The sequence below is a fragment of the Arvicanthis niloticus genome, chromosome 17 (genome assembly GCF_011762505.2).
Source record: "Arvicanthis niloticus isolate mArvNil1 chromosome 17, mArvNil1.pat.X, whole genome shotgun sequence".
Lineage (NCBI taxonomy): Eukaryota > Metazoa > Chordata > Mammalia > Rodentia > Muridae > Arvicanthis > Arvicanthis niloticus.
The window spans coordinates 20,850,356-20,876,444 of record NC_047674.1 but is presented as its reverse complement, the minus strand read 5'-3'; the positions used below and the strand labels follow the sequence as shown (position 1 = coordinate 20,876,444).

The 26,089-nt window shown below is 38.4% G+C and overlaps 1 protein-coding gene across 4 annotated transcripts in view; it reads right to left on the bottom strand.

Moving 5' to 3' along the window:
• The window catches only part of Sphkap (SPHK1 interactor, AKAP domain containing), a 135,307-nt gene that overhangs the window by 84,725 nt on the left and 24,493 nt on the right, over positions 1-26,089 (bottom strand). For all 4 annotated transcript variants that reach the window (XM_034521466.1, XM_034521464.2, XM_034521465.2 and 1 more), the window contains one exon: positions 15,732-15,831. In XM_034521466.1, coding sequence (XP_034377357.1) covers positions 15,732-15,831 — 100 coding nt within the window. The remainder of the gene's footprint in view (positions 1-15,731; positions 15,832-26,089) is intronic.

The following is a 26,089-nucleotide window of genomic DNA, read 5'->3' as shown; positions in this document are numbered from 1 at the left end:
CAGAAGCAGAGGGGCAGAGGAGCAGAGGGGCAGAGGAGGGGCAGAGGAGGGGCAGAGGAACAGAGGGGCAGAGGAACAGAGGGGCAGAGGAACAGAGGGGCAGAGGAGGGGCAGAGGGGCAGAGGGGCAGAGGGGGGGCAGAGGAGGGGCAGAGGAGGGGCAGAGGAGGGGCAGAGGGGCAGAGGGGCAGAGGGGCAGAGGGGCAGAGGGGCAGAGACAGAGGCAAGGGGATCTCTGAATTTAAGGCCAGTCTGGTCTGCAGAATGAGTTCCAGGACATTCGGGACTACACAGAGAAACCCCATCTTAAACAAACAAACAAACCAAAAAAAAAAAAAAAAAAAAGAAAAAAAAAAAAAAAAAAGAAAAAAATGGTGTAGGAGAGGGGAGAAATGAGGGAGGCGGCTTTGAAGTTAGACATACTTGCAGCTCTTGCAGAGGAGTTAGATTTCTTTCCCAGCACCCATACTGAGTGGCTCACAACTGTCTGTGACTACATTTCCAGGGGATCCTATTGTGACTTTTACAGGAACATACACATACATGATGATGCATGCACACACATGCACACATAGCCAGGCACACACATATTCACATAATATGGAAAATAACTTTTTAAAGACTGATAAGGGAGATAAGGAAAAAAAATAAACACGCTAGCTTCAGTAAACCACTTAGCCTAGTGTGTTATGCAGTTGTAACCTGTCTTTTGTCTAATGATTTGAACAAAGGACTAGAAGGAGTACTTGAAAAAAAGTATGTGCTTGAACATTTAATGGTTTTGAAGCTTTATGAATATAGCTTCTTGCTGAGGGAGCCATTTTTTTTTTTGAGTGGGAAAAGAGGCGCTCACCAGGTTCTCCATGGCTCATTTAGTTATCTACTATTTTTAGTTCCAGGCTTGCCTATTTCAGATGGAGAGCTAATAATGAACATGCTGTGTGCTGCACATTCCCAAACGATGCAGTTTATCTGAAAATTCCAAGAGTGTCCTGAATAAGAAAGAATGCCTTCTGCTCCATGGTGTAGCCAACTGTTCTCATTTCAACAGGCAGTACCAAGATGCAGGCCCTCAGTTTTGCTATGAGACAGAGAGGGATGAATTGGCTCTTACAAATTAGACTCAGTCCTACTGTGGCTGAGCAGTGCCTGCTTCTTTGGATGGTAACTTAGATGGGAGATGATGCTTACCTTTGCCTCCTAATATCTGGAGGAAGGACTGAAAACTCTCTCTCCTCATCTCAAGCACTTATGGAATATAATTGGACAATCTGATGGACTTCTGAGGGTCAGTTCTTATGTCATTTGATGAGAACCATGTCACTTGAGAAATGTGTTCCAGGGACCAATTAGGAGGATAGTTACAAAACCACAATCACCCAACAGAATAGGCAACTGATTGATGCTTGATTTCTCTTAGCAGAGGCAGGCACTGGAGTTTAGAGGATCCGTGATCCATCTTAGCAGTTTCTTGATCTTGCCAGCATCTGACAAGTGCTCTCCTTTTGTTTGTGACATGCCATTTTTTTTTTTGTTTTGTTTTAATCTTCCTTCTCTACTGTCTCCAGCCGACAGTCAGTTAGCAAATGTTCACAAATGAACTCACAAATGAACTCAGTGAGATACTGGGAAAAAAAAATATAATGAAGCCTGACATAAAGTCATATACTGTATTCTCAGCATGAGAGAGATAGAAGTAGGAGGATATGAAGTGCAAGGGCAGCCTGGTCAAGGTGAGGTGCTGTGACAAAATATGCTAAAATATGCATAAAAAGCCGACCTCATCTTTGGAAAGTACTCCCAAGAATGTGAAGGAAAGGAAGTGCTTTGAGGAATGTCAAACCCAGCCAAATAGTCCAAGAATGAAGTGGGTAGTTTTATCTGAGGTCAAGAGGCAGCAAAAGCCCTTGCACTTGATTGGTGTGTTGCAAGGCGAATTTGAGTTGGCTAGAGATATTTAGAAAGCTGTGGAGGACTGCATCTCTCCCTCCCTCTCTCTCTCTCCCTCCCTCTCTCTCTCCCTCCCTCTCTCTCTCCCTCTCTCTCTCTCTCCCTCCCCCCTCCCCCCTTCAGACTGACTTTCCCTCCTCCTGCACTCATAAGTACTTCTTAGAGGAATACTGTTCCTTCCACTTCCGGCAATCATTCTCTTTGCAGAGCCCAGGACCTCATGGGATTTAATCATCACCTGGAAGAATGACACACCCCTCTCTCCTGATGCAGTTTTGATCCTTCCCAGAAGCCAGCTTCTTTTCAGATTTCTAATGGGTAGTTATGACACTTGGGTCTGCTGTCATCATCTTGATGTCTTTGTGTCTATGTACAAACTCCTTCCTTCTCCAATTGAAATTCTAAAGGAAATCTGACTCCTAGCCCAGAAGTGATGCTAACTCTCTCAGTTTTGTCAGCTTGCTAGTTCTGTGCCAGCTGGAACACCTCTTTTTGCCTATTTCTATTTCCAGTGTCTGCTCTATAAAGTTTAATTTTAAATTCCACACATTAACCATTAGCAAAGCTTTTAACATGCATGTTATGGATTGTTCTCTGGGTAGCATATTTTGCATAGTATAGAACTGACCTTCATATTTATGGAGGCAAAACAAGAAACAAAGGAGCATTGGAATATGTAACTGCAAACAATGGTTCATATGACAGAGAAAACCACATGGTGCTGTGATAAAGAATGTAAGGGTTAAGTGTTTCTATCATCTGAAAGTTTGCATCTGTCTAAACTTACATGTTGGAATCAACCCTCTGATATGTTTCGGCTAAGAGGTGGTACTATTCAGGGTGATGGCTGAGCTGGGCTCAGTCCTTATTAAGAGGAACAGCATCTTTCTTAAAGAGGCTTCATAATACCTTTCATCCTTCATGGAGTACAGGCACATCACTTTGTTTGTGATAAAAAAATAGGCTCCAATCTGCACCATGGACTTTTCCACATCTGGAACTGTGAGTAATATCACTTCTGTACATTATAATAATAATAATAATAATAATAATAATAATAATAATAATAAAACAATAATAATATGCATGTGGCATTGTATTACAGATGCCTGAATATTCTAAGGCAGAAATGTTAAGCTGTAGGGAAAGTCAGGAGCTCACAGAATCCTAATCAGACATGTTGTAATTGTTTGTCCCTCTTATTCCCCTTGTCTCTCAATCTTCATAATTTACCAAAACTAAGATGGAAGAATGTGCTTTGAAGACATACCTAGCTTCAACTCCCAATATGTGTCCCTATTTTCCAAATGCTGAAATCACACATATCTACCCAGACTCTGCCCTTGAGATTTCATTTTATTTTCACCTCTAGAATCTTGTCTTTTCCAGGATGTCACATGTATCTCATATTATAGAGACTTCTGTGACAAGCTCATCTGACCTGACACAATGAGTTTCAAGTTCATTGTGCTGTCGGGTGTGTTTAGCAGTTTATTTCATTGTCCAGCATGTTTGTTTCTGGGTATATAGAGATTTTTTATAAAAAAATGTCTATTTATAATTAGAAAGACACTTCGTTTGTTTGCATCTTTGAGTAGGTACAAATACAGCTTACACAAGTATTCGTTTGGTTATACGTTTTTATTGGGAAGGGGCTTCTTTCTGGGTGAACACACAAGAATGAGCACTACCAAACATTAAAGTAAATTTACATGGATCTAGTAATTATTTATATGTTTATCAATTTCAATTTCCACTGGCAGAAAAGCAAAATGCAAATTCCTCCATGTTTATGCTAGCACTTGGTATTATCTGGCAGTATATTATATATCTGGTATTAGCACTTGGTATAATATAAATAATATAAATATATATTATTTATTTTAAAACTTATTTTACTATTTATAACAGTTACATAGCAGAGTTTCATTGTGCTTTATTTTCCTCTTAGTTTCAAGTGACTTGTTTCCTTATAAAAATGTTTGTAAAACTACATTCTTGGGCTTTATAGCAGCCAGGGGGTTATGAAACTGAAATCTCAGTTCTGGGTATGGGATATCACTTTCTTTTATAAGTTGTTGGTTATGGAGGCTCTAGGTGGCCTCCAAAATGATACAGGCTTTTGCCATTCTTCTTGAATGCCCACCAGAACTGGCTGGTAAGACCATACTATTAAATCAACCATATACCTTGATCACACATTATAGAGAAGTTAAGATAGATCTGATCTGGAAACTTTCTCTGTAGCTTTTTACAATGCTAGAAGGCACTATGCAAGCTTCTGAGGGAGAAAAAGTACCAATATTTTTACTTTGCCAGCTCTGAAACCTAACAAGCACAATACCAACCTGCCATGTATGTGCACACTTGTTCAATAGTGGCATAACTGCTGACGGACTAACCAACTACTCTCTGATTGAACTCAAGAACACATGATATTATCTACACCTACAATGGTAAACCTGGTCAAAGACCTGTGATGGGGGAAGTCACAGGCTCTTGGAGGGAGCTGAGTCTTCCTGAAATAATGTCAAATTATCTTCTAAACATTTATTCTTAACATTGATCTAATTACTTAATTAATTGTTTGTTTATGCATGTACATGCCTGTGTGTGCATGTGTGTTTGTGAGTGTGTGTGTGTGTGTGTGTGTGTATTTGCTATGATCAGAGGACAACTTGATGCAATTAGATTTCCTCTTCTACCATAGGTCATCATGCTTAGAAGTGAATGTTTTTACCCATTGATCTCTCTCACTGGCCTCAATATTTATGTTTATACCAATAGAAAATAGCTACTCCCAGCATCAATCAGAATGCCTTCTCTTTCTAGTGAATGGTGGTGAATGCAGGTACTCAGGATGCTCAAAGATGCTGAGAATAAGTGAAGGTTGAGTGTTCAGCTCCAAACAAGGCAGTTATCTTTCCACCAGGCTTTGTTTATTTAACTGATGACTCACTGGGCAAAGTAAGTATAGTGTTACACGTAGAGTCTTGTTTCATTCTATTGTGGCAGGAAAAAAAAGGGATAACTGATAAACATAAATGTCAGATAACAAACACTACAGAAGGATCCATACCAAATGAAGATTTAAAGAAGTAAGATGCTATTTTGGAAAGGATATCTTGGCAGGTTTCTCTAACACTATGCTAAAAGAATTTTGAAGGCTGCAAAGATAACATTGAACAAAGATCTGAATGAGGTGAGGTGTCAGTTACACTCCCATCCCAGGAAAGAGCAGTGGCCCAGGCAGAGGTCAAGAGCACAACCAGAGGCTCAAAGCAGGAGTATGCATTTGAAGGACAGAAAAGAGCCCAAAAATGGCTCAGGAAGAGGCGTGATGAAAATAAAATTTCCCAGAAGTAGAAAAAGAACCTTTTATCTCTTGATAAGAAAGCATCTGTAGCTAAGCTGGGACAGAGAATTTTCGGTGTTTGAAAACACGCTAAGATTATTTTTTTCTTAAATTTTCTTTTTGATAATTTCGGATTGTTTGGTTAATGGATTAACTAATTATTGAATTATGTTTATAATAGCTTAAAAGTCTAGCACACATATGCACACACCTAGGTCTAGAATTCAGAGGATTTTGCTCAATTTCATACTTTTAAGTCTGTGTTGATTTAATCTATGCCTTTGTTGACTTTCTTTTTGGAGTCTTCTGTTTTCTACTCTTGGATAAAACACCTATCCATTATTTCAAAGGGAAATTGCACAAAGTCTACTTAAAGTACACCAAACTATTGTACAAAAACAATGACACAAATAAAATTACTGTGTAGAAGGAAAGGTGGCATTGAAAACCTTTTCCACTGGGTTTAACCAAATGTCAGGATAGCAGTTTCCTTTCAATGATAATTTAACTGGATGACTGGGTGCTTCTTTTACAATAGAGAGCTGGATTCTCACGTACGAATAATGATTATTTATGGGATATACTTCTTAATTATTTTTGGTTGAATGTAAAGGATTTTTGAATTATGCTATGGATACCTGACAAGACTCAAATATGTTCTAACGAGTATTAGAAAACTATGTCAAAGTAAAGGAATTCTTTTAGTATTTAGAATAAAAACAGTTCTTCACCAAGGAGGAAGCAGAGCCTAGAAAACACCAGGTGGAAAGTACCATTGGTGGGGAAGCCAATGCATTCTGCTCCTTGCTGAAGAAGGGAAATTGGAAGACCTTTAGTACCTCCAGACAATCATCCCACATTGCTGACTGAAGACTGGTCTCAGCTAAGTTACTCCTTATAACAGGAGAGTGCTTATTTATGAAATGCTTTTGGTATCAGTACTTGGTCTAATTAAGCTTGTTGCTGGTGAATAAGTATGGGATATACTGACTTAAAAACATTCTTCTCTGACAAATGCCACATAAATATGTAAGTATCTGAGTGTAAAATGGAAAGGCTTCATGGGGAAAGAAAGTGAAATTACTTACTCCATGTACATAGCTTCATCAACTTTGTATGCTAACCTGGGCCAACATGCATCCTCACATGGCAAGCCCTGAATAATGCAGTTTCAGTGTATCCCAGATAACTTGTTATTATACTCATAGTTCTTAGTTACACATATCCTGAAAGCTACACTGTACCTCACTGTAGTTCTGAGAACTGACTAAGAGAACCAAGGACAGTTTAGAGCTTGGGAAACTCTTGGGACTGGTGAGAAAGTTTCAGGCCAGATTTGTCTACTTCTTTTATATCCCACAGATGTCAGCTACCCAGAAAAAAAGCCCTAATAATTTGATCAGAGCTTTTTTCATATGAATATAACCAGGTCTGGGTATAGAGTATGAAGTAAGGGTATAACAGAAGCAGACATACTTAGGAAATGAAACATATAGCCTAATTTATAAATGGTCAGCAATGGCTTGAACATAAGTTAGGCTTATAAAAAGAAGAAAGCTGATTGGTTGCTATTTGATTGCTATGTGGAATCAGTGAATCATGGTGCATTTGTAAGACTGGTGAAGGAAAATATTATTTTAATGATAAGCTATGCAAAATATATGAAAAATCAGTTATGAGAGATATATGTATATGTATACACACACACACACATATACATATATATATATATACACACACATACATACACACACATGCACCAAAGCCTGCTATTGATTTTATATTATTTGTGTAGGTGTGAAAGATTTAGGCAGTAGAGAATTTACCACTGGACAAAAGAACATGACTTTAATAATGATGTGTCACTTCAATATAAATACATATTTTTGACACCTGACAACTAAAAGAAAGTGGTAATTTTCTGTCCTCAAACATATTTCTTCTCTGGAAGTAGCCATTGGAAATATAAAGCACATTAGAAGCGTAGCAGTAGACATGTAACTTAAGAGATACATTTGCTCATGGATGTTCTGGGAGGGCATGAGACTTAGGGTAGTTCTTTCAGGGTGAGTCACCTTCATGAAAGAAAGAAATGAGCTGAGTATAGTGGGTCTGAACCTTCCTAACTCTGTGACCCTTTAATACAGCTCCTCATGTTGTAGTGAACGCTAAAAACATAAAATTATTTTCATTGCTACCTCATAACTGTAGTTTTGCTACTGCTGTGAATTGTGATGTAAATATCTGTGTTTTCCTTGTTTTTTTTCTTTTTTTTGTGTTTTTTTTTTTGTTGTTGTTGTTTTGATTTTTTTGTTTTTCAAGACAGGGTTTCTCTGTGTAGCCCTGGCTGTCCTGGAACTCATTCTGTAGATCAGGCTGGCCTCGAACTCAGAAATCCGCCTGCCTCTGCCTCCCAAATGCTGGGATTAAAGGCATGCACCACCACCGCCCGGCTAATATCTGTGTTTTTCAATGATCTTAGTCAACCTTTGTGACAGGCTTAGTCAGTCCCAAAGGGTCATAACCCACTGGTTGAGAAAAAATGACCTAGTAAATGTAGGCAAACAAATGACTAGGCTCTCTAAGAGAGATGACTGAGCCAAAGGTACACTCTTTGAAATTGGCTGAATGGGAAACTAGGCACAATGAGCAAAAGGATGATCCCGGTAGGAAATGAGAAAAGATGTATGCTGTCAGGGTTGTCTGAGGAGAGAGGAGAGCACATTATAGTCTTCTAAAGTGAAGATGTTTATAGATGCAGGACTGAGAGAAAAGAGAAGACTCTGATGCTGCTGACAGCGAGCAGAGTGGGAAGCCTTTTCCTAAGTACCCCAAAAGGAAAGAGAACTGCAAATGCCAGATTGTGTTTTCAAAACTTGAGACCCCTTCCATTCCAGGATGGATATATTTAGATTACAGTTTAAAGAAAATTTATGCTAATTGTAAGTACTCCAAAGAAAAGATGTAATTCCAAAAGCATAGTATAGTTTAATTTTCACAAAATATTCTAAGCTATTTTGAATTTTCAGAGTCCTACTTTTTTGGCTTAAAGAAAAAGAAAGAGTTGGGCAAGATTCTTTTAGGGCAACTCAAACAGCAGAAAAGACACAAGATGGGCATGGAGACTCTCTGGCATTAGATAGTAGAAGTATTGGAAGAAAAGGAATGGAGTCCATAAAAGTAGTCCTCCATCACATTAACTTTTGGAATACAGAGGTAAATCATATTCATATGGAAGATAAAGGCACAATTGATAGTGTTAGATACATCATCCCACAAATGGCCACAGTGTTAACATTTTCCCAAGAATAAACTGGTGGCTGGGCACAGGCAGCCTCTCCTCTGGGGTTCAGGGTGAACTTAACTGCTCCAAAGACAAGAGAAGACATTTAGCATCGTGACCTGCTTTTAGTGACAGCAGAGAAAATGAGTCCCTGCTGGAAGCCCTCACTATTTGCATTTTGTCCTCAGTGCAACCCTGAAGCCTCCTCTATAGGAAGTGGCTCCAAACATGCAGAAGTTTCTTTACGTGGTCAGTGAAATTGCTATCAGAAGGAATCTTGGTGTATGCTCTTCACTGACAACTGAGCAGATTCTGGACTTTTGGTTATCTTTTCCATTCCCCCACTGGCCTCCATGATCTTCCAGATGTTTTGGCCTAAATACTCAAAGGTCGTCTTTTGTGCAACCTTCACTGCCATGCAGATTTACTAACCTAGACTTCAACTCACAACTCATCATGGTCTTTCCTCCCTTTCCACTGCTCCCACACAGGTTCTATCTCTATACATCCCACTTACCCCAGCCCATGAATTCGCTCTTGATGGCATCCCAGAGTCTAGCAATCTTTGGTTCCAAAAAAATACCTTGAGACTTTCTAACTTAGCTGTCTTTAAATATCATTTCACATGATCGCTTTCTATGTCCTTTCTTTTAAAAAGTTTCATTTATTATTTATCGTATTTTACTGTAAGTGTATTTTATGTAAGTGTTTTTGCTTAAGCAGTTTTTTTTTTTTTTTGCACCGTGTGCTTTAATGCCAGAAGTGTCCAAAAGTAGATATCAGCTCTAGAAATGGTTTTACAGATAATTGTGAGTTGGCCTACAGGAGCTGGGAGTTGAACTAAGGTCTTCTGGTAAAGCAGCCAGTGCTTTTAGCTGCCGAGCTGTATCTCCATCACACTGCCTCTCACCAAGTTTCCATTTCTTTACTGCTATAGAATGATATAAAATAGAGCATCTATCCAGTGATTTTAACAAAAGGTGACAAGGCCATTCTTTTGATCAGATGCTGAATATGAAGAGAACAAGGTGCTACAGGATCCCAGAGACCACACATGGGCTTCCATGCACTTTACAGAACAGAGGGAGACAGTCCCTTCTTTAGACTCCAGCATATTATTTTTTATTTCATTCATTCTCTCATTCTCTAAGTATTTCCAACCTGAATGGGAAAAGCTCCTGTTAACACAGAACACCATAACCACTCTCCACCGTGTGATTACATGACGGTCTGGCTCAGTAAAATCATTAGCTTCTTGGAAGCAATGCTGGGTTTTTTGCTCCAAACCGTTCTGTCCTTAGAGATATAGGTTGGATCATTTGAATGGCCATTTCTCCATATATTAATTGAATTGCTGTTGTTAATTGCATGTTCTCAAAAAGATCTGAGTTTAGATGAAAGGGTATTTTACAGAATGAAAGGAAACATCAAGAGGCAACTGGTTGGTCCCTCCTCAGATATATGAAGCACATTTAAACCAGTTTAAGGGTCAGTCAGAGGAAAGAAGGCTTGAGACATCAAAGAGTACAATTAGATGTCATCAGAAGATCACATTCTGTCTCTAGGCATCTGAAGAGTTCTCAGTCAGCTGCCTTTGATAAGTCCAAATTTAAGGATGATTATTTAATATAAAATGAAGAAAAATATTTGGGGTGTTGCTTTCTTCATATCAGTCCTATTTAGAAACTTTCTTCCACTCTTATCTAAAATAGTAAATCTTTGGTCCATGAAATAAAGTGAGGGTTAAGAATGTTCCACTTTTGTGGGACTATGAGATGGAGTACAGCGCTTTCAAGGGAAAAGAAAAGATAAGAGTATCCAACATGCAAGAAACCACTTGGGATGTGCCCTTCAGCCTCATATCACACACATAGATCCAAAACCTGGGACGGAGTTCAACTGCTTGGGTGGATTCCACATACAGATAGTTGTGATAATCGATTTTTGATCTTAAAAGAATGCAATAGAGACTTTTCACTCAAAGTTCAATGAATATAAAATTATAATAACTTGTCTTATGTAGTAGAAAATCCTTGCAAATCAGCTTAGCTGGCTCCATTTCTTACTTTAAGGAGTTATGCTAAGAGGAGCATAAGTTGTGCTATGAGAGAAGCCGGTCCAGGGTTCCTGGGAGAGAATGATGACACTTTTCCCCGCCCCCAACCCTTCCCAGTTTTCTGCAGCATTGTGTGAGTCCAACATTTAACCTGCATAGTCTTGAGAATCACGTTTTGAACATTAAAACATATCCTAGACCTTCACACTCACTAAATTAGAGCAGCAGGCAAGGGACTAACGCACATTTCTACTTGGATGAACCCAACAGATTTGCTTAATGCCTTGTGCTCAGTAAGTGTCTAAGGTCATGTCCAGGCACCACAAGCTACATTATCAATATCAATTAAGAGAAAGGGAGATTGTAGCAGCTGCAGTAGCAGCAGCAGCAGCAGCAGCTGGTATTCATCACTGCTATATTAGGACATGCAATAACAAGCATCTTAGCATAAGTTGATCTGGTAATCCTAGCTCTTAAAAGCAGAGATGAGAGGCTGGGTGATAGCTTACTCATTAAAAGGCCTTCCATATAAGTACAGAGGTTTGAGCTCATTGCCCAGAACCTATATTTGAAAACAAAATCTGGGAGGACTTCAGGGAGTTGGAAGATTATAATGGAAATATATTTCCTAAGCATCTTATTAAATAAAAAAATCAACCAAGTCAGAAATCCAATAGTTTCTTGTAATCCCAGGGCTGGGGAGAGGAAGATAAACTGCCAGTTCCTTAGGCTCATTGGCTGACCAGCCTAGCTTCCTTGGTGAGTTCCAGGCTAGAGAGAGAGATGGATGGAGTCTAGACTTTAGTCTAGACATCTGAAACCTAACACACACATACACACACACACACACACCTGCACCTGCACACACTCCCCTGCACACACATAAATGTGTTTGCATACACAAATGTATGCACACACTCAGAGATGTGAAACACAGTCAGAGATATGAAAACATGAGAAGAGACATTACTACATCTAGAATTAGCATGATCATGTAGTTTAATTTGTGCACCAAAGCACTTTCAAGAGCAGGGAAGTTCTATCACGAGTTCCAGACTGTGTCTGAAACCACTAGCATATGGTCATCTGAAATCTCTGGAAAAGCAAGCTTTTTGTTTCGAAAATACAAATGGAAGAATTCCTCATTTAAATAAATTCCTCATTTGAATAATTTCATCCATGTGTATTTTCTGACACAGTGGCTTTTTTTGCAGCCAGGCTTCCAATGACTAAAGTTTCTGGGTGAGATTCAGAGGCCCTGAGAGATTCCTTGTGAAACATATGAAAAAAAATCATCACATTGGGCCTCTGACCCTTTCCTTATTTCTTCTGCCAGCTGCCTTAGCAGTATGTCAGTCCTGATGAGAGGGCTTGAAGAGTAGTAAGTTGAGGCTATTACATTCAGTGAGTTTGGGAAGTTCTGGTAGTTTCAATTGCCCTTGTGACTTTTACAGAACTCTGACTACTGTGAAGGCTGATTGAGCTGAATGTTAAACCTTCCTTCTTCTACAATGCAATCAGTCCATTCTTTTGATCTGCTTTGGATGACCTGTGTGTATGTGTGTACTTCTGAGTCCACGTCTCATTATTATCAGGTATATAATCAAGGCTAGCCTTGAGTACTTGCTTCAATCTCTCTTACCTCTTGCTTCTTCTTTTCCTTTTATTGAATGTAGGTTTTTTTCTCACATAATTTATCCTGATTATAGATTTCCCCCTCCCCCACTCTTCCCATTTCCTCCCCACCTTGCCCCCCATCTGGACTCCCTCCCTCCATGCCTCTAATTAGAAAACAAGCAGGCTTGCAGAGAAGACTTCTTTCTCACCTATGTTAGACTGTCTTCAGATAAGACTATAATTAACTTGTGAATTCCTGCTTTACTTTCCAAATGAGAAAACAGAATTATCTGTTAAACTAGATCACATATTTTCCTGTTAAGGTCAGTTTGTGATCCGTCTTTGTATCTATTGCTATGACCTAAGCGTCTTTAGAACATATTTAAGTTGAACCTTGTGAATCTGCCTACGTTTGATCACTTTGGGATTGCAATAAAAGGCAATTTCATATGAGTAAACCTACTAACAATTGTTCAGAAACAATTGTAGAATGAATGAGGTTATTTTTAAAACTTTTAAATCTTATCTGTACATAAATATACATATATACATAAATGTCTTTATGCACAGATTTATATGAGTATACAGAAATATTACATGTATACGATGATAAAATCTTTTGGAATGGAGTTTAATTTATTAGTTTTCATGGAGGCATTATTGTGCTACATAGCCAATTAGCCTGACACTGCTATGTTACTTAGGCTCTCCTCATTACTCCCAAGTGGTTTTAATTTTTCTTTTTTGAGTAAACACCCAGCTTCTACTAGGTGTCAGTTTAGTAGTTTTTAGATTTGTGTTCCCAGAAGAGAAAAGAACATGGCCACCTTCCGTCCCCTCATAGAAGTAGCAGTAACCAAGCTGACATCATGAATTGCTCTTTCATTATTAAGTTATTTATCTGGGACTGTACACTCTTGGATATCATTATCCTGTCTAATAACATTAGCAGGAGGTAATCTTTCTTTTTGGGTGTTGACAATATGTCAGGCATGGTCCTCAGCACGTGATGTCTGTTGCCTCTTTCTTGTTTTATCTCAATCCTTTGAAATGGGTATCATCGTTATCTTCATTTTTCAGATGAGGAAAGTAGGGCATCCAGAGCTAGTCATTTGCTGGAAATCACACAGTTCACAATGAACGAGGAGCTGGCTGTCAGATCCCAGCATTGTGGCTTCATTCCTTTCAAATAGCACATAGAATCCCATCAACAGGAAAGTATGTGCCTTAGAAATTGGAATGCATTGAAAATCCACTGGCTCTGTGAAATACATAGTATCTTGTAAGTACTACATGATTTGAAGTTACAGCCTTGGAAATGTACCTAATGTTTGAAGGTTGCAGCCTACTCCTCTTATAAAAAGCTCAAAATAATTTTGAGTGCTAGGACCTTGTCGGGCCATGGAAGGATGTCTTGGTTCTTGGGTGGGCATGGGCCTGGAACCCCAAGACTCCAAGGGAGAAATGGCAGGCGTTCGGCCACGCCCACAGAATCCAGGCTCCTACATGCGGTCCACATCTCTCATTAATCTGCGCCTTGCATACAAGTATGGCTCAGTAGCTCCTCCCAGAGAGGTTTTAAGTCACCATCTAGGCTACAGGTAGAGGGCGTGACTAACAGGCTTAAGCCTCGAGATTTCCATATTCATAAGCTATTTAAAGGTTGGGAACATAGCTCAATTAAGTTCCTCCTCTTTCCCCCTCCCTATTTAAGCCAGCTCCCCCTGGCTTTTACTGGGGGCACGCACATTCAGACCCATCCACATTCGCCATGAACAATAAAGCTTTGAACTCTTGGACTCCACGTGTCTTCTGGGGCCTGCCGCCAGGTTTCCAGCCTTTGGAACCTGACTTTCTTGTATCTATTGGGACCCACAGTCGTGGAACATCCAGCCTCGGGACTCCCCTGCCTCGACTTTGTTCCCACAGGACTTCATCTCAGTATCTTACACTAATAATTGGGATGTAAAGAATCAATTTCTCTATAGTTGATGAATAGCAAGAAAAGTCATAATACATCCTATTAAGAGGTTTTTATTAGAGAGGTTTATTCTCTGTTTGATTTTGAGTGAATAAGTGAGTTTGATTTCATCTTAAATGGCTCACAACGGCTGTATTTAGACACTTGATCCAAAAATTGTGGTACCACAGAGAGGATGGAGAACATTTAAGTGGAGTGTGGAGGAAAGTTTGATCGTTAGAGGCATGCCCCCGATGAGGATACAGGACACTTGGCTTCACTCTTGTGCATTTCTACGCCATCATTTAACTAAGTACAAACACAAAAACAACAGGGTCAAGAGATCATAGGCCTGAACCTTTGAAACTAGGGCCTGAAGTAAATCTTTCCCGTGTAAACTTATTAATCCTGGTTGTTCTGTCTCAGCTATGGAAAGCTGGTACACATAGCATGAAAATACATTGAGAAAATCGTGTTTACTCTTTCCTTTCTATATTAATTCTGTTTCCTAATATATTTGCTTCTTAATTGTTTTTATACTTTAAAACTATCAATTTGTAAAAAAAAAAAGTTGCATAGATAAAAGAATAAATAAGCTGATTAAGTGGGCACATATTCAACAACTTGATATATATTGATATATATATATATATATATATATATATATATATATTATATAGATAGGTATGCAAGATATACATGTATATAATATATGCAAGATATACATATATAACAGATATATGCAAGATATATACAAATATGTAAATATTTTATGTATATTACATATAAGTAATATATATATATATATTTAGTAAAATAATTTGTGGTATCCTTTAAGTTTGAATGAGAATCACCCCACTGTCCTCTGTAAATCAGCCTTAAATAGTGACAGAATATTAATGGGAGGAAATCAGGATCTTAGACATTTTGCTTTAAGCTTTGGGCCTTAGTTGTATTGATAGAGTTAAAGAAAAGGGTTGTGAAACTGGATTATTTTATGTTTCACAAACAACACTTTTCTGCAAGTATCATGAAGGGAAATTGCAGTTGTCCAGCTAAGATTTTAGAAAATGCAATTCTGCCTCTAAGATAAGCCAGGCACACTCCACTCATTGGGAAGTCACACTCTACCATTAGGTAGTCAAAAAGTTTTCTTCACTATGACGCAGCTTAAAACAGTAGGTCAAGCCATTGAAGACTTGGGAAGGCTGTCCATATGCAAGTGGCTTTTCTCTTTGGATACCATTGCAACCCAGTCCTGAAGAACAGGCAGGATTGGGTTGGTTAGGCAATGAGGCTTGTCATTTTCAAGTTAGGACTTTGGGCATTGTTAAGTTATATCATTTCATGAATTGAATTTTAAAAAGTATAATCAAGCCACACTTGGGAAAGCAAAACATGGGTCATTTGATTGTCCTTGTTATCTCTATATAAGGAAACACGCTTAAAAGGCCAAGCTTAGGTAGGTGCTGATCTATTGGCAGGAAGAACCTGTTATGTGAAAGGGTTACCTTTTTACAGGCTGTGATGGAGCCAGCCAGGTTGCCTGCTGTACTGCTGGTGATCTGCTGTGGCTCTGAACCTTCATGCATCAGTGGTGACTCCACGTTGCTGTGTGCCCCAAACACAAAAGAAAGAAAACACAGTCACTCCAGTGATTCATCTCTCTCCTTAGAAATGCAGAGCGAATCACATATTGCATGCCATCAAACTCATTTTTTTCCTGATTGCATTCAATATAACCAGTCCTGCTCAAGCTGGCATTTTCTTGTTGGGATCACCTTGAGAATTGGAAATATGATGGGCAGTCATATTATGAACAGAAAGCTGCAAGCCATTGCTTCCCACAGTGCTTAAATGGACACAGCCCCATCGGCCTGACTTCTGACAATGCTAGCTGCTTTTCTCAAGCAGGTTTTAAAACCAAATAAAGCCTTCTCGCTTGTCACATTAATTCAGCTCTGCCAAGCCAACACATCATAAAATACTCATCTCATTTTTTCAAAATGAAGGTAAAAAACAATTTTAGCCAGAAATGTAGTGCAACATGACATCAGAAAGAATATGAGCTGAGCAAGGGCCAGCTATCCTCTTAGCATCTCTCTGGTGGCAGGATGTCCTTCAAATTGTGTGCTTCTAAGTTTTGAAATGTGTCCCTACATCTATATCAAACCTTGCTGGGTTCGTCTATGAACAAGAAAGCATACATATTTTTTTTTAAAGCTTTAGAATTATTACTACATTTTAAGAGATGATAAAAATACTGAAGTTTTGAATTTTTTTTCATTACAAAATTGACAGCTGAAAGTTAAATCCCCCTTTAAATGCTTAAACATCCTGCGAAACTTTATAAGCATTTAAAATATCATTTTCCATTTGAGAGATATGACAATTTGGAATCTGAAGACATTCTTATGTCTTAAATCCAGCGCTTGGCCATGATTGTTGGTCATCACATAGAATATGCACAATTTATTAAAGAATTTCTTTTGAAATATTATCTAATGGCCTCATATGAAATTTTCTGAGTCGTAGATATCTTTTCTTAAAATCAGTTTTTAGAAAAAGTAAATAAGTTCAACACACAGCATGTTCCTAATAGTACTCTACTCTTAAGTGCGAGGTTATGAATTAGTTTTATGAGATCAGGATATGAGTGTAGTCTGTTGGCATTTTTCATTAATGGTAGTAAATGGTCATGTTTTGTGACAAACCATAGGATCTAGCAAAGTTTCTAGAGAGCTCAAACTTGTCGTAGGCTACTTTCTGACTACTTGATACCCTGAGGACTACAACACATTTAATAGAAAGGAACATGCAGCACTCACGTTTTTCTTGCTTAAGGAAGATAAAGTAAAAAGGGAAAAGAAAAGAAAGTAGACATGGAAGAAACATGAGCAATATGAAGGAATGGAGTAAAGACAAATGCAAAGAAGGAATAGGAGGTTAACATCGATTACAAATTATTACCATGTGATACACAAGACCATAGCCCAGCTAATCTTGGCCCACTATTACTGGTCTATGAATAGAGAAAAGAATATATTTTTCCTTTTAGCAGTTGATCAAGCCCTATGGGCAGGAATTCAGGAAAAGACCTCTGTGTCCTGTTTCTATCATATCCCCAATTTGCTTTGGCCAGCTAGTGGATCACTTGTACCATTCATTCTAGGACCTGGGTTCAGAATTAGGGCATATTCCACATCTGTATTTTTTAAAATAGGGTTAGGGACCCTAGAATGGCTGAGAAGTAAAACTGAGAAAGGTCCCAGGCTATTCATTGCTGATAAGAAACATTAAAGTCAGCAAGTCAGCAAACTGAGACTGCTCTAGAAGGAAATTCATCTGGTTGAATGAGTCAGTTAGACCCCAAGTCAGCAAGCAGGTGACATGAAAATAGAGAGTGAAGTATATAGCCTTGAACCTTAAGTAGCTGCCCACTAGGCATACACTGCCAGACGTTAGAAAGCCTTGAATAGTGCTCAAAATCTTTAGAAATGTTCACTCATCCACTAAAAGGAAGAAACAGAAACTTCCCATCAATTTCTTAATAATGGTCTCTCTCCTTTTTGACACGCTTGCTAGATATAAAGATGCATTATAGGAATATAAGTTTTGTTACTTGTCTACAAGGCTCACTCCATTTGCTCAGTTAAAACTATAGAAGCAAATAACTGTGTCTTTGTATATATATTTAATTACTGGTTTTGGGATTAAATGAGGAAATAGAATGACATCATAAGTTTTAAGTCAGTTTGGTGAGTGTATTATTTCATGGCAAACACTGTGCAACCTCACCACACCAACATTGGAAGCAGGTATATCTATCTCCTCATCTCCCAAAGCACCAAATACAGAGCTCTGAGGACATCTAAAACTGACAACAAAAGACAGGAGGGTCTGCCTTTTTTAAATCATGTTATATAAATGTAGATTTCCAACATGTACCATTGGTTCCATCCCTTCCATGGCCTTTGGTTAGAAGTGGGATATTTAGGTGTTTATAAAGATTTGTCCTTAGTCTCCACCGAGGTAAAACTTGGGCTGCTTCAGAATGAAGGAAGATGGTGGAGACATGAACCTTGTGCATTTACTACCATGAGCTTAAGTTGACATGAAAAGAATCACTGTCAAGGCACTCATTACAGTTCTGTAAGTCTCTCTAATGGGCAAGCCTGTAAATCTTCCTTGGGAGGTTTTCCTTTGATTTTTGACAAGTGTTGGCAATATTTATTAAGGCCAGCCTTTCAGGCTGGATTTTGTGTGGAAGCTGCAATATCAGTTTCAATGAGAAAGAAGATAAACTGGGAAAGAAGATATAAAAGCAAAACATGATGTAAAGAAGTGCTTTAAATGGCCAGTGGTGGCACACGCCTTTAATCCCAGCACTTGGGAGGCAGAGGCAGGGGGATTTCTGAGTTCAAGGCCAGCCTGGTCTACAGAGTGAGTTCCAGGACAGCCAGGGCTACACAGAAAAAACCTGTCTTGAAAAACCAAAAAAAAAAAAAAAAGTGATTTAAAGCTGGCCCTCTATCAAGCAGCTTTGTTTACAGAAAACTAAAATGTCATTTGTGAACAAAAGAGGTGTTCAGGGGCCATTGCATTGCATCCATTATGACTCATGTATACTGAAAGACTAGGTCAACATCAAGGGTTCCATGATTTCCTCAGAGACAAGTATTTCATATGTAGATTTTTCTATATATTCCTACTCAGAACTTTGTCCAGGAACCAGCACCAGCTGTATGGATCCTGGGCTCCCTAGAAACTTGGGAATTCAGGTTCTTCCTTATAACTATGGAATTGGACTATAAAAATTACACTAAAGCCAAGGGACTTCCATGCCCACTAAGTCTAAAAAGTAGTTGTCTGTCATACTAAGCAAGGTGCATCCTAATTTTCCATGATCTTTTTTGAACGTGATGTTTTTCATCCAGGAACATTCTTTCTAATTCTTTTCTTGACAATCCCTCCTCTGCCAGTTGTATCTCAGTTTATATGTTACTCAGGTTCCTCCTTTGTTCCTTCTCCCCACTGTGGAGACCACAATCCTCTTCAACACCATTCTGAACCCCAAGAACACAGACATGTTTATACTCCTAACTATTCCCACCCTTATCTAAGTGAAATGAGATACTCACTGTCCTCTGTGTCCCAGGAGCCTCCTGAGCCACGTCCTCCCCAGCACTTGTCAAGAGGCCAATTTATGTGTAATATTTCTCTCTTTCTCTCCCTTCACACAGTGGGCTTTAAAAGTGCGGCAACTGCAGAGGCCCCAAGACAATGCTAGGTAGCAGACAATTGCCGAGGTTGTTTGCTCCCATCTTTCCGGGAAATCAGTTAACCTCAAAAGATTAGACACAAACATGTGTTTGCGTTCACTGTTTAATTTTCGGCAGCAGTGACAGATGGTAGGATAAGCCGTATCTGAGAAGATAATTTAAAGTATTTCCCACGATAGTTCTAATGAAAAAAAAAAAAGAAGAAGAAGAAGAAGGCCTGCTGTTATTGTTGTTAAACACAGTGTAAAGTCAAATGCTTTCAGTAGATTGTGAAAAATAAGTTTTGCTCTTGAGCTCTGAACACTTAAAGGACACTTTTGGTAAAATGTAGTGATTATCATTTGCTGTTTGGTTGTTTAAGCCTTGTCAAGGATATGTGCTCCTGAACTCTCTACTAAATCCTCTCATCTCAACCCAACAATTCAGATCCATCTGAAGAGGTCTTGTGTGAGCAATTGAGATACTCTCATTAATATTAATTTAAAACAGTGCTATGATCCAGAATTATTTAGAGGATTTTAAAATATGTGTTTGAACAGCACAAAATGAAAGATTACTCCACTGAACGTCCTTATTTTTTTATCCTTATTCGAAAGGATTTACCTACTAAATGGGTGAGATCAGGTACTTAGGTCAATCTTTCAAAAACTAATCTGTACTCCAAATCTTATAATATGCTATTGTCTCTTGCTTTTATTTCCTGAGCCATCTTTTAACTGGGACTTGGTTTTTGATTTTGATTAAGTTTTAGTCTGACTTCTGTGAGCACCCTATTCAGCAATGCCTGCACCTTGGTCTACCGAGTCTTATATTAATAATAAACTTCCCTACCAAAGTTTAGCAAGAAGCCTCCTACACTGGGTTTCTGACCAGGTTTCAGATCCGTTCACCCTTGTTGCTGTCCTTGGCCTGTTTTAGCAAGTACACTCAATTAAGTGTTACAGACTCCCCCATCCTTTATATCCCTTCCTAATACTTCCACTTTCAGTGGTTCATTCTTCCTACTTTCTGTCTATAAATTCCCACTTAATATATTTAGAGCTAAGTCCAAATCTGTACTGATGTCACTTTGCACTTATTATAATGGCTAACTTAAAATCTCCCTTGCTAATTACAGATATCTGGTGCAAAAACCCCACAAATCTATTTACATGGTATTTTCTAGTTTTATTAACTAGGCAAGACTTTGTCCTCTTCTTAGTTTAATTTTGTGCTCATGTGTATCCCCCTTCCCTGCAATACCCCAGTTTGGAGGTATTCCCATGCAAATTGAGTTCACCAGTCCAGCTGTGGTTGAAAGGTCTATTGAGTCCTCATGAGCTATAAGAGTTTAGTAAATATCAGAAGAATCAATTAGTCAACATTGAACATATTTGGAAATCATCTTTAATGTATTCTGTTTTAATATAGAAAGGTCTTCAAATAACTAAAGAATGAAGTATATACCTTTGATATAGTACACCAGTGGAGTAATAACAATAAAAATTCCAATAGAAGCAAATAAAAGTGAACACCTTACTATCTTTTGTTACTAGAAAGTACAAACAATATTATAACATTGTGATGTATTATGAAAGGATAAAAGGCATTCCCTTGTCCAAAAAAAAAAAAAAAAAAAAAAAAAAAAAAAAAAGACTTTCCTATCAGTTTTATTCTTGAATCCATAGAATATGGTTGCAGAACTAAGCTTGGGTACCATCTTTGTGCAGTGCTCGGTGATTACAATAAGGGATGACAACAGGTGGTTCATTATTAATCATAAAGCAAGTGGGTTCTTCTTAGACGAGATAATGCCACAAATTAGCTATGTTCTAATTCAATCTCAGCGATTAAGTAGCAGACAAAGAACAAAGGTGTGATTATAGTCTTGTTACTTCCTTTGAAATATAATTTGTAAAGCCAACAGCTGGTAATTTCTTCGTTTTCAGTACCGCTTGTACTTAAGTCTTTCATACTAAGAATTGTGTTGAATATTGTATAATTAAAGCTTTTTATTTGGAGATCTTAAAATCTATCAGCTATGTCTGTCCACAATCTGGAAATACATCTTAATTAGATACTAGGAAAAATGACTGGATTACAATAGGAAATATAACCAACAATGACTGTTCATATATGAAAATGGTTGTGCTCTCTCATGCTGTTATGGATAATGCCTGGTGATGAAGAGCGTTTGCAGAGCAGGTTCTGTGTGTCAGATGTGGGCTTTTCAGACTCACGCTATTTCTACCAACCAGGCGATGACAGACAATATACACACAGCTTTAATTGCTACTGTGCAGATATTTAGATTTTATTTTTTTTTTTAATGTTGCTTCAAAATCTTTGGCTTCACCAAGATCCTAAAATGGCTTTTGGAAACTGTACCGCATTGCTCAGAAAAGGAGTCCAGCCAGAGAACCTAACGACTTGGCTCTTTTCTATTTGTGTTAACCAGGGCTATGGGGGAAAATTCATTTATTGTGGGGTCTGCTTAAATCCTGCATAACTCAAACACCAGGCCAATGCAGATGACAAAAATATATTGTAATCAAACCACTACTGATCAATCAGGACCACAGAACAGAGTTGAGAGGTGAACTATGATCCAAAAGGGTTGCTGCACAGCGTATTTAAAGGATAAGGCCATAAAGTGAGAGGAACAGGGTGGACTATAGCATTGTGTAATTATATTTTCTCAAAGAGTAGAGCAAGAAGTTTCTATCAATCAGGATAGGAGTAGGTTCCTGGACCTGGAACCATGAACTTAGTTTGACCCTGTCAGCAAGATGGAGAAGTTGTCCTTGAGATGTCTGGACTCAGACAACTATTTCTTTATAATAGAAGCTGTTCAGCTATTGGGAAGTCCTAGGGCCTGGGACCTTAAATTTAGTTTCTCCCTATTATTAAATAGAGTCTGAAATGAAATAGTAATACTTAGAATAAGTCTGTTGTTTGTTACCAACACTTTCAAAGCAGGTGCTACCAATGATACGTTCAGAAAGATGAACTAGTAACAAAAAGACAGCAAGTTCACATTATTGTTGCTAAGTTAAATTTTCATGAATAGGCTACTATAGTAACTATAAAACTACCAAATGTTCACCATTTTTAAAATGAGTATTTCAGCTTCAAAGATTAAGTATATTGGGTATGTGGCTTCACTCAGCTGCATCAGACCTTAGTTCAGATGAACGTAGAAAGCTCTTCACGGGCGCCATCTTAGTTCCCTCCTGCTCAGTACTTCCATCCAACTATATGGGCAAGAGACTCTCTGGGTTATGTAAGTCTCTCCATCACACCACTCACTTCCCCCAAAGTTTCCATTGTTTACTTTCTCAGTATTTGTACCCCATGGTATAGTTTGCTTAGTTACTTAGTTATGCCTACTTTGTATACAGGAAGTTGAGCATTAATATATAAGCTAATATTACAGTGCTGTAAGATGATGGCCTTAGATTTATTTTGCTGCTCTCTATACTGCGTGGTACACTTCTCTTCTGTGCTCAGTACCAATCCTTTTCAGTCTTTGCTTTTATGAAAAAGCTAAGTGAATTCAAACATGGCCAGTTCCCAGAGCCCCAGTGTTCAAGAAATCTATCTGTAACTTTTACTCAAACCTCTCTATTTTTTGTTTTACTTTTATTTTATTCATTTACACCCCAAATGCTGCCCCCACTCCACATTCCTCCCTCTTAATTCTTCCCCCATGACCCCCTTCACCTCTGAGAGATATCCCCCTGGGTGTTCTCCCACCCTGGGGCATCAAGTTTCTACAGGATTAAGAACATCCTCTCCCACTAAGTCCAAACAAGGCAGCCCTCTGCTACATATGTGCCTGGGGCCTTGGATCAGCACATATACCCTCTTTGATTGGTGGCTTAGTCTCTGGGAGCTTTCAGGGATCCAGGTTAGTAGACATTGTTGATCTTCCTGTAGGGTTGTTATCCCTTTCAATTCCTTTGATCCTTACCCTAAGTCTTTCATAGGGGTCCCTGACCTCCATCTCATGCTTGGCTGTATCTGCATCTGTTTCAATCAGCTTCTGGGTAGAGCCTCTTAGTGGATAGTCATGCTAGAATCTTGTCTGCATTAAAATATACCATCAGTAATGGTTTCAGAGATTGGTGTTCACCCATGGGATGATCCCAAGTTGAGCTGGTCACTGGATGGCCTTTCCTTCAGTCTATGCTCAATTTTTGTCCCTGCATTTCGTCTTACTTTTTTTTTTCCTTTAGAACTTTTTCTTTTCTTTTTTATTGAATATTTCATTTATTTTCATTTCAGATGTTATCCCCTTTTCCCATTCCCACCCCCATAAACTCCCTATCCCATCCCTTCTCCTTCTGTTTGCTTTTATACCATTTTAATTACATGCATGTATTAAGGTCAGTTCTAGGTTGAAGAAATAGCAATACAATAGATGCAAATAGTCAAGGAACAAACAAGACAATAAACAAAAATAGTCAAAGAACAAGCAAGGCAATAAACAAAATTCCGTGAACATGCCCTGTGATCATTGTTTCTAAGGACTTATCAGGATGACTAAAATATCTGAGCCAACTCTCCTGTCCTAGCCCAAAGTCATTTTCATGCCTGAAGCCTACTTCTTTGTTCTAGCCTAAAATTTAGATTCCTGCCTGAAATTACTTCTTTGTTCTAGTCTAATGTCAGATTCCTTCCTGAAGCCTACTTGCTTGTCCATGGCCAATGTCAGTTTCTTGCCAAGCAGCCCCCAAAACTCTCCACATCTCTGCCCTTTTTATTTCATAAATAAGACTGAGCCTGTCTTAGGTCATTCTGACAAGAATGCCTTCCTTACTCGTAGTAGAAAATGCACTATCAAAAGCAATGCACTTCTGTCTTAGATTGGTAAGACTCTGTGCAGAATCTTACCTGTCCTTGGCTTGCCAGTCTGTTAAATTAATAACTCTGTCTGGGGGTCCATTTTCAGTTTCAAGTCATGTTCTTTGGCTGCCAACATGTTGATGTTGTTAAAGACAAGCTTTTACATGATGGGCAGGAATAAAAGTATTCCCAGGACAAAAAGGGCTAACATAATCAAGAAATATATGCCATTCTTGAAGCTTGATAAAAATTGAAATACTGACCTTAAACCATGAATAATTTTATCGGCATTATCTGCAGCATCAAAGCTCAGCAGAACAGCACATTCTTTAAATTCATAATCTCACTATGCAAAGTCAAAACATCCAGAGAGGTTTTAGAAGTATGCCAAATACTCTGCATGTGTCTTTAAATCTTTTCCTAATTATAATGACTATCACTGTAAATTTTAGAAGTAATACAACTCCATTGATATTTGGCATGACACTTGAGATGGGTCCTTACTTTTAAACTCTGAACCTCCTTCCAACAATTTGAATAGGATAAAGAGCATCAATCCATTTTTCCTAACGCCTATCTAAGTCCTCTGGTATATTCAACACATTAGTAACATTTTTTGCTAAATGATTAACAAAAGTAGCTGTCTTAACTTCTTGTGTCAAAGCAATTGCAGAAGTAGTGGTGCTAGCAATTAATGTAATTAAAGCTGTTATACCAGCAATAATCAAGCCCACTACCCTCTTGCTTCTGCTTAAAGCCTAACTCAGTTCTTCCAGTACTTGCAAGCTTTTTTCAGAAAACCAAGGTTCTGTAATACTCAGGGCAATAAGACAAAAGTTGGTTGATAGACCACCCCCCTCATAACAGACATGCCAGGTTTCAACACACTAACACAATTAGAAAGTGTAACACATAGATTGTGTAACACAATCAATGCAACTTACAATAAATACTATAGAAGAGACAAGTAATTTTTACTTGACAATTAAAAGAACCTTAACATATGCAAACACTTACTTGAAATCCTGATTCTGTCCCAACTTTATCTCATGCTAACATAACATCATAGAGAACTGCAGCTAATTTCCAAATATGTCTCTGAAAATGTCCAAAGAATGATGCTGACCTGTGAGCTTGCTGAGTGCCCTGACAATGGTGACTGAGAAGCTGTATTAGACATATGTTCCTTACCCACCTTTGTTTTTCTATATCCCAGATGGAACAAGCTGCCTTACCTCAAGTTTCTAGACCTTGTAAGACAGAGAATCAAAAGGAGGAGTTACAATGACTCTTGTATTTTTCTTAAATGTGACCAGTTATTCAGACTCAATTATGTATTGGTCTAGAAATCAATCCAATATTGGAAATAGCCATCTTCATTTAGAAGGATGGATCTCTGGGACTTCTTAGAGATTCCCTCTATTCCCCACTCCCAGCAGCTGCATATTTTCATTCATTCTTTTGGCTCTCTGGGCCTCTCTTCTGTCTCTCCCCATACCTGATCCTACCCCCTCCCATGAGTTGGGTATTAAAAATGAGAACATCATGATTTTGCAGCCAAATAGATGAAACTAGAAAATATCATCCAGAGTGAGGTGACCTGGACCCAAATGACATGTGTGGTAATCACTCACTGATAAGTGGATATTAGCCATAAAGTATAGAATATCCATGAGACACCCACTGACCCAAAGAAATTAAACAAGAAGGAAGGCCCAAGTAACAATGCTCAAATCTTTCTAATATTTACATTTTTCTTC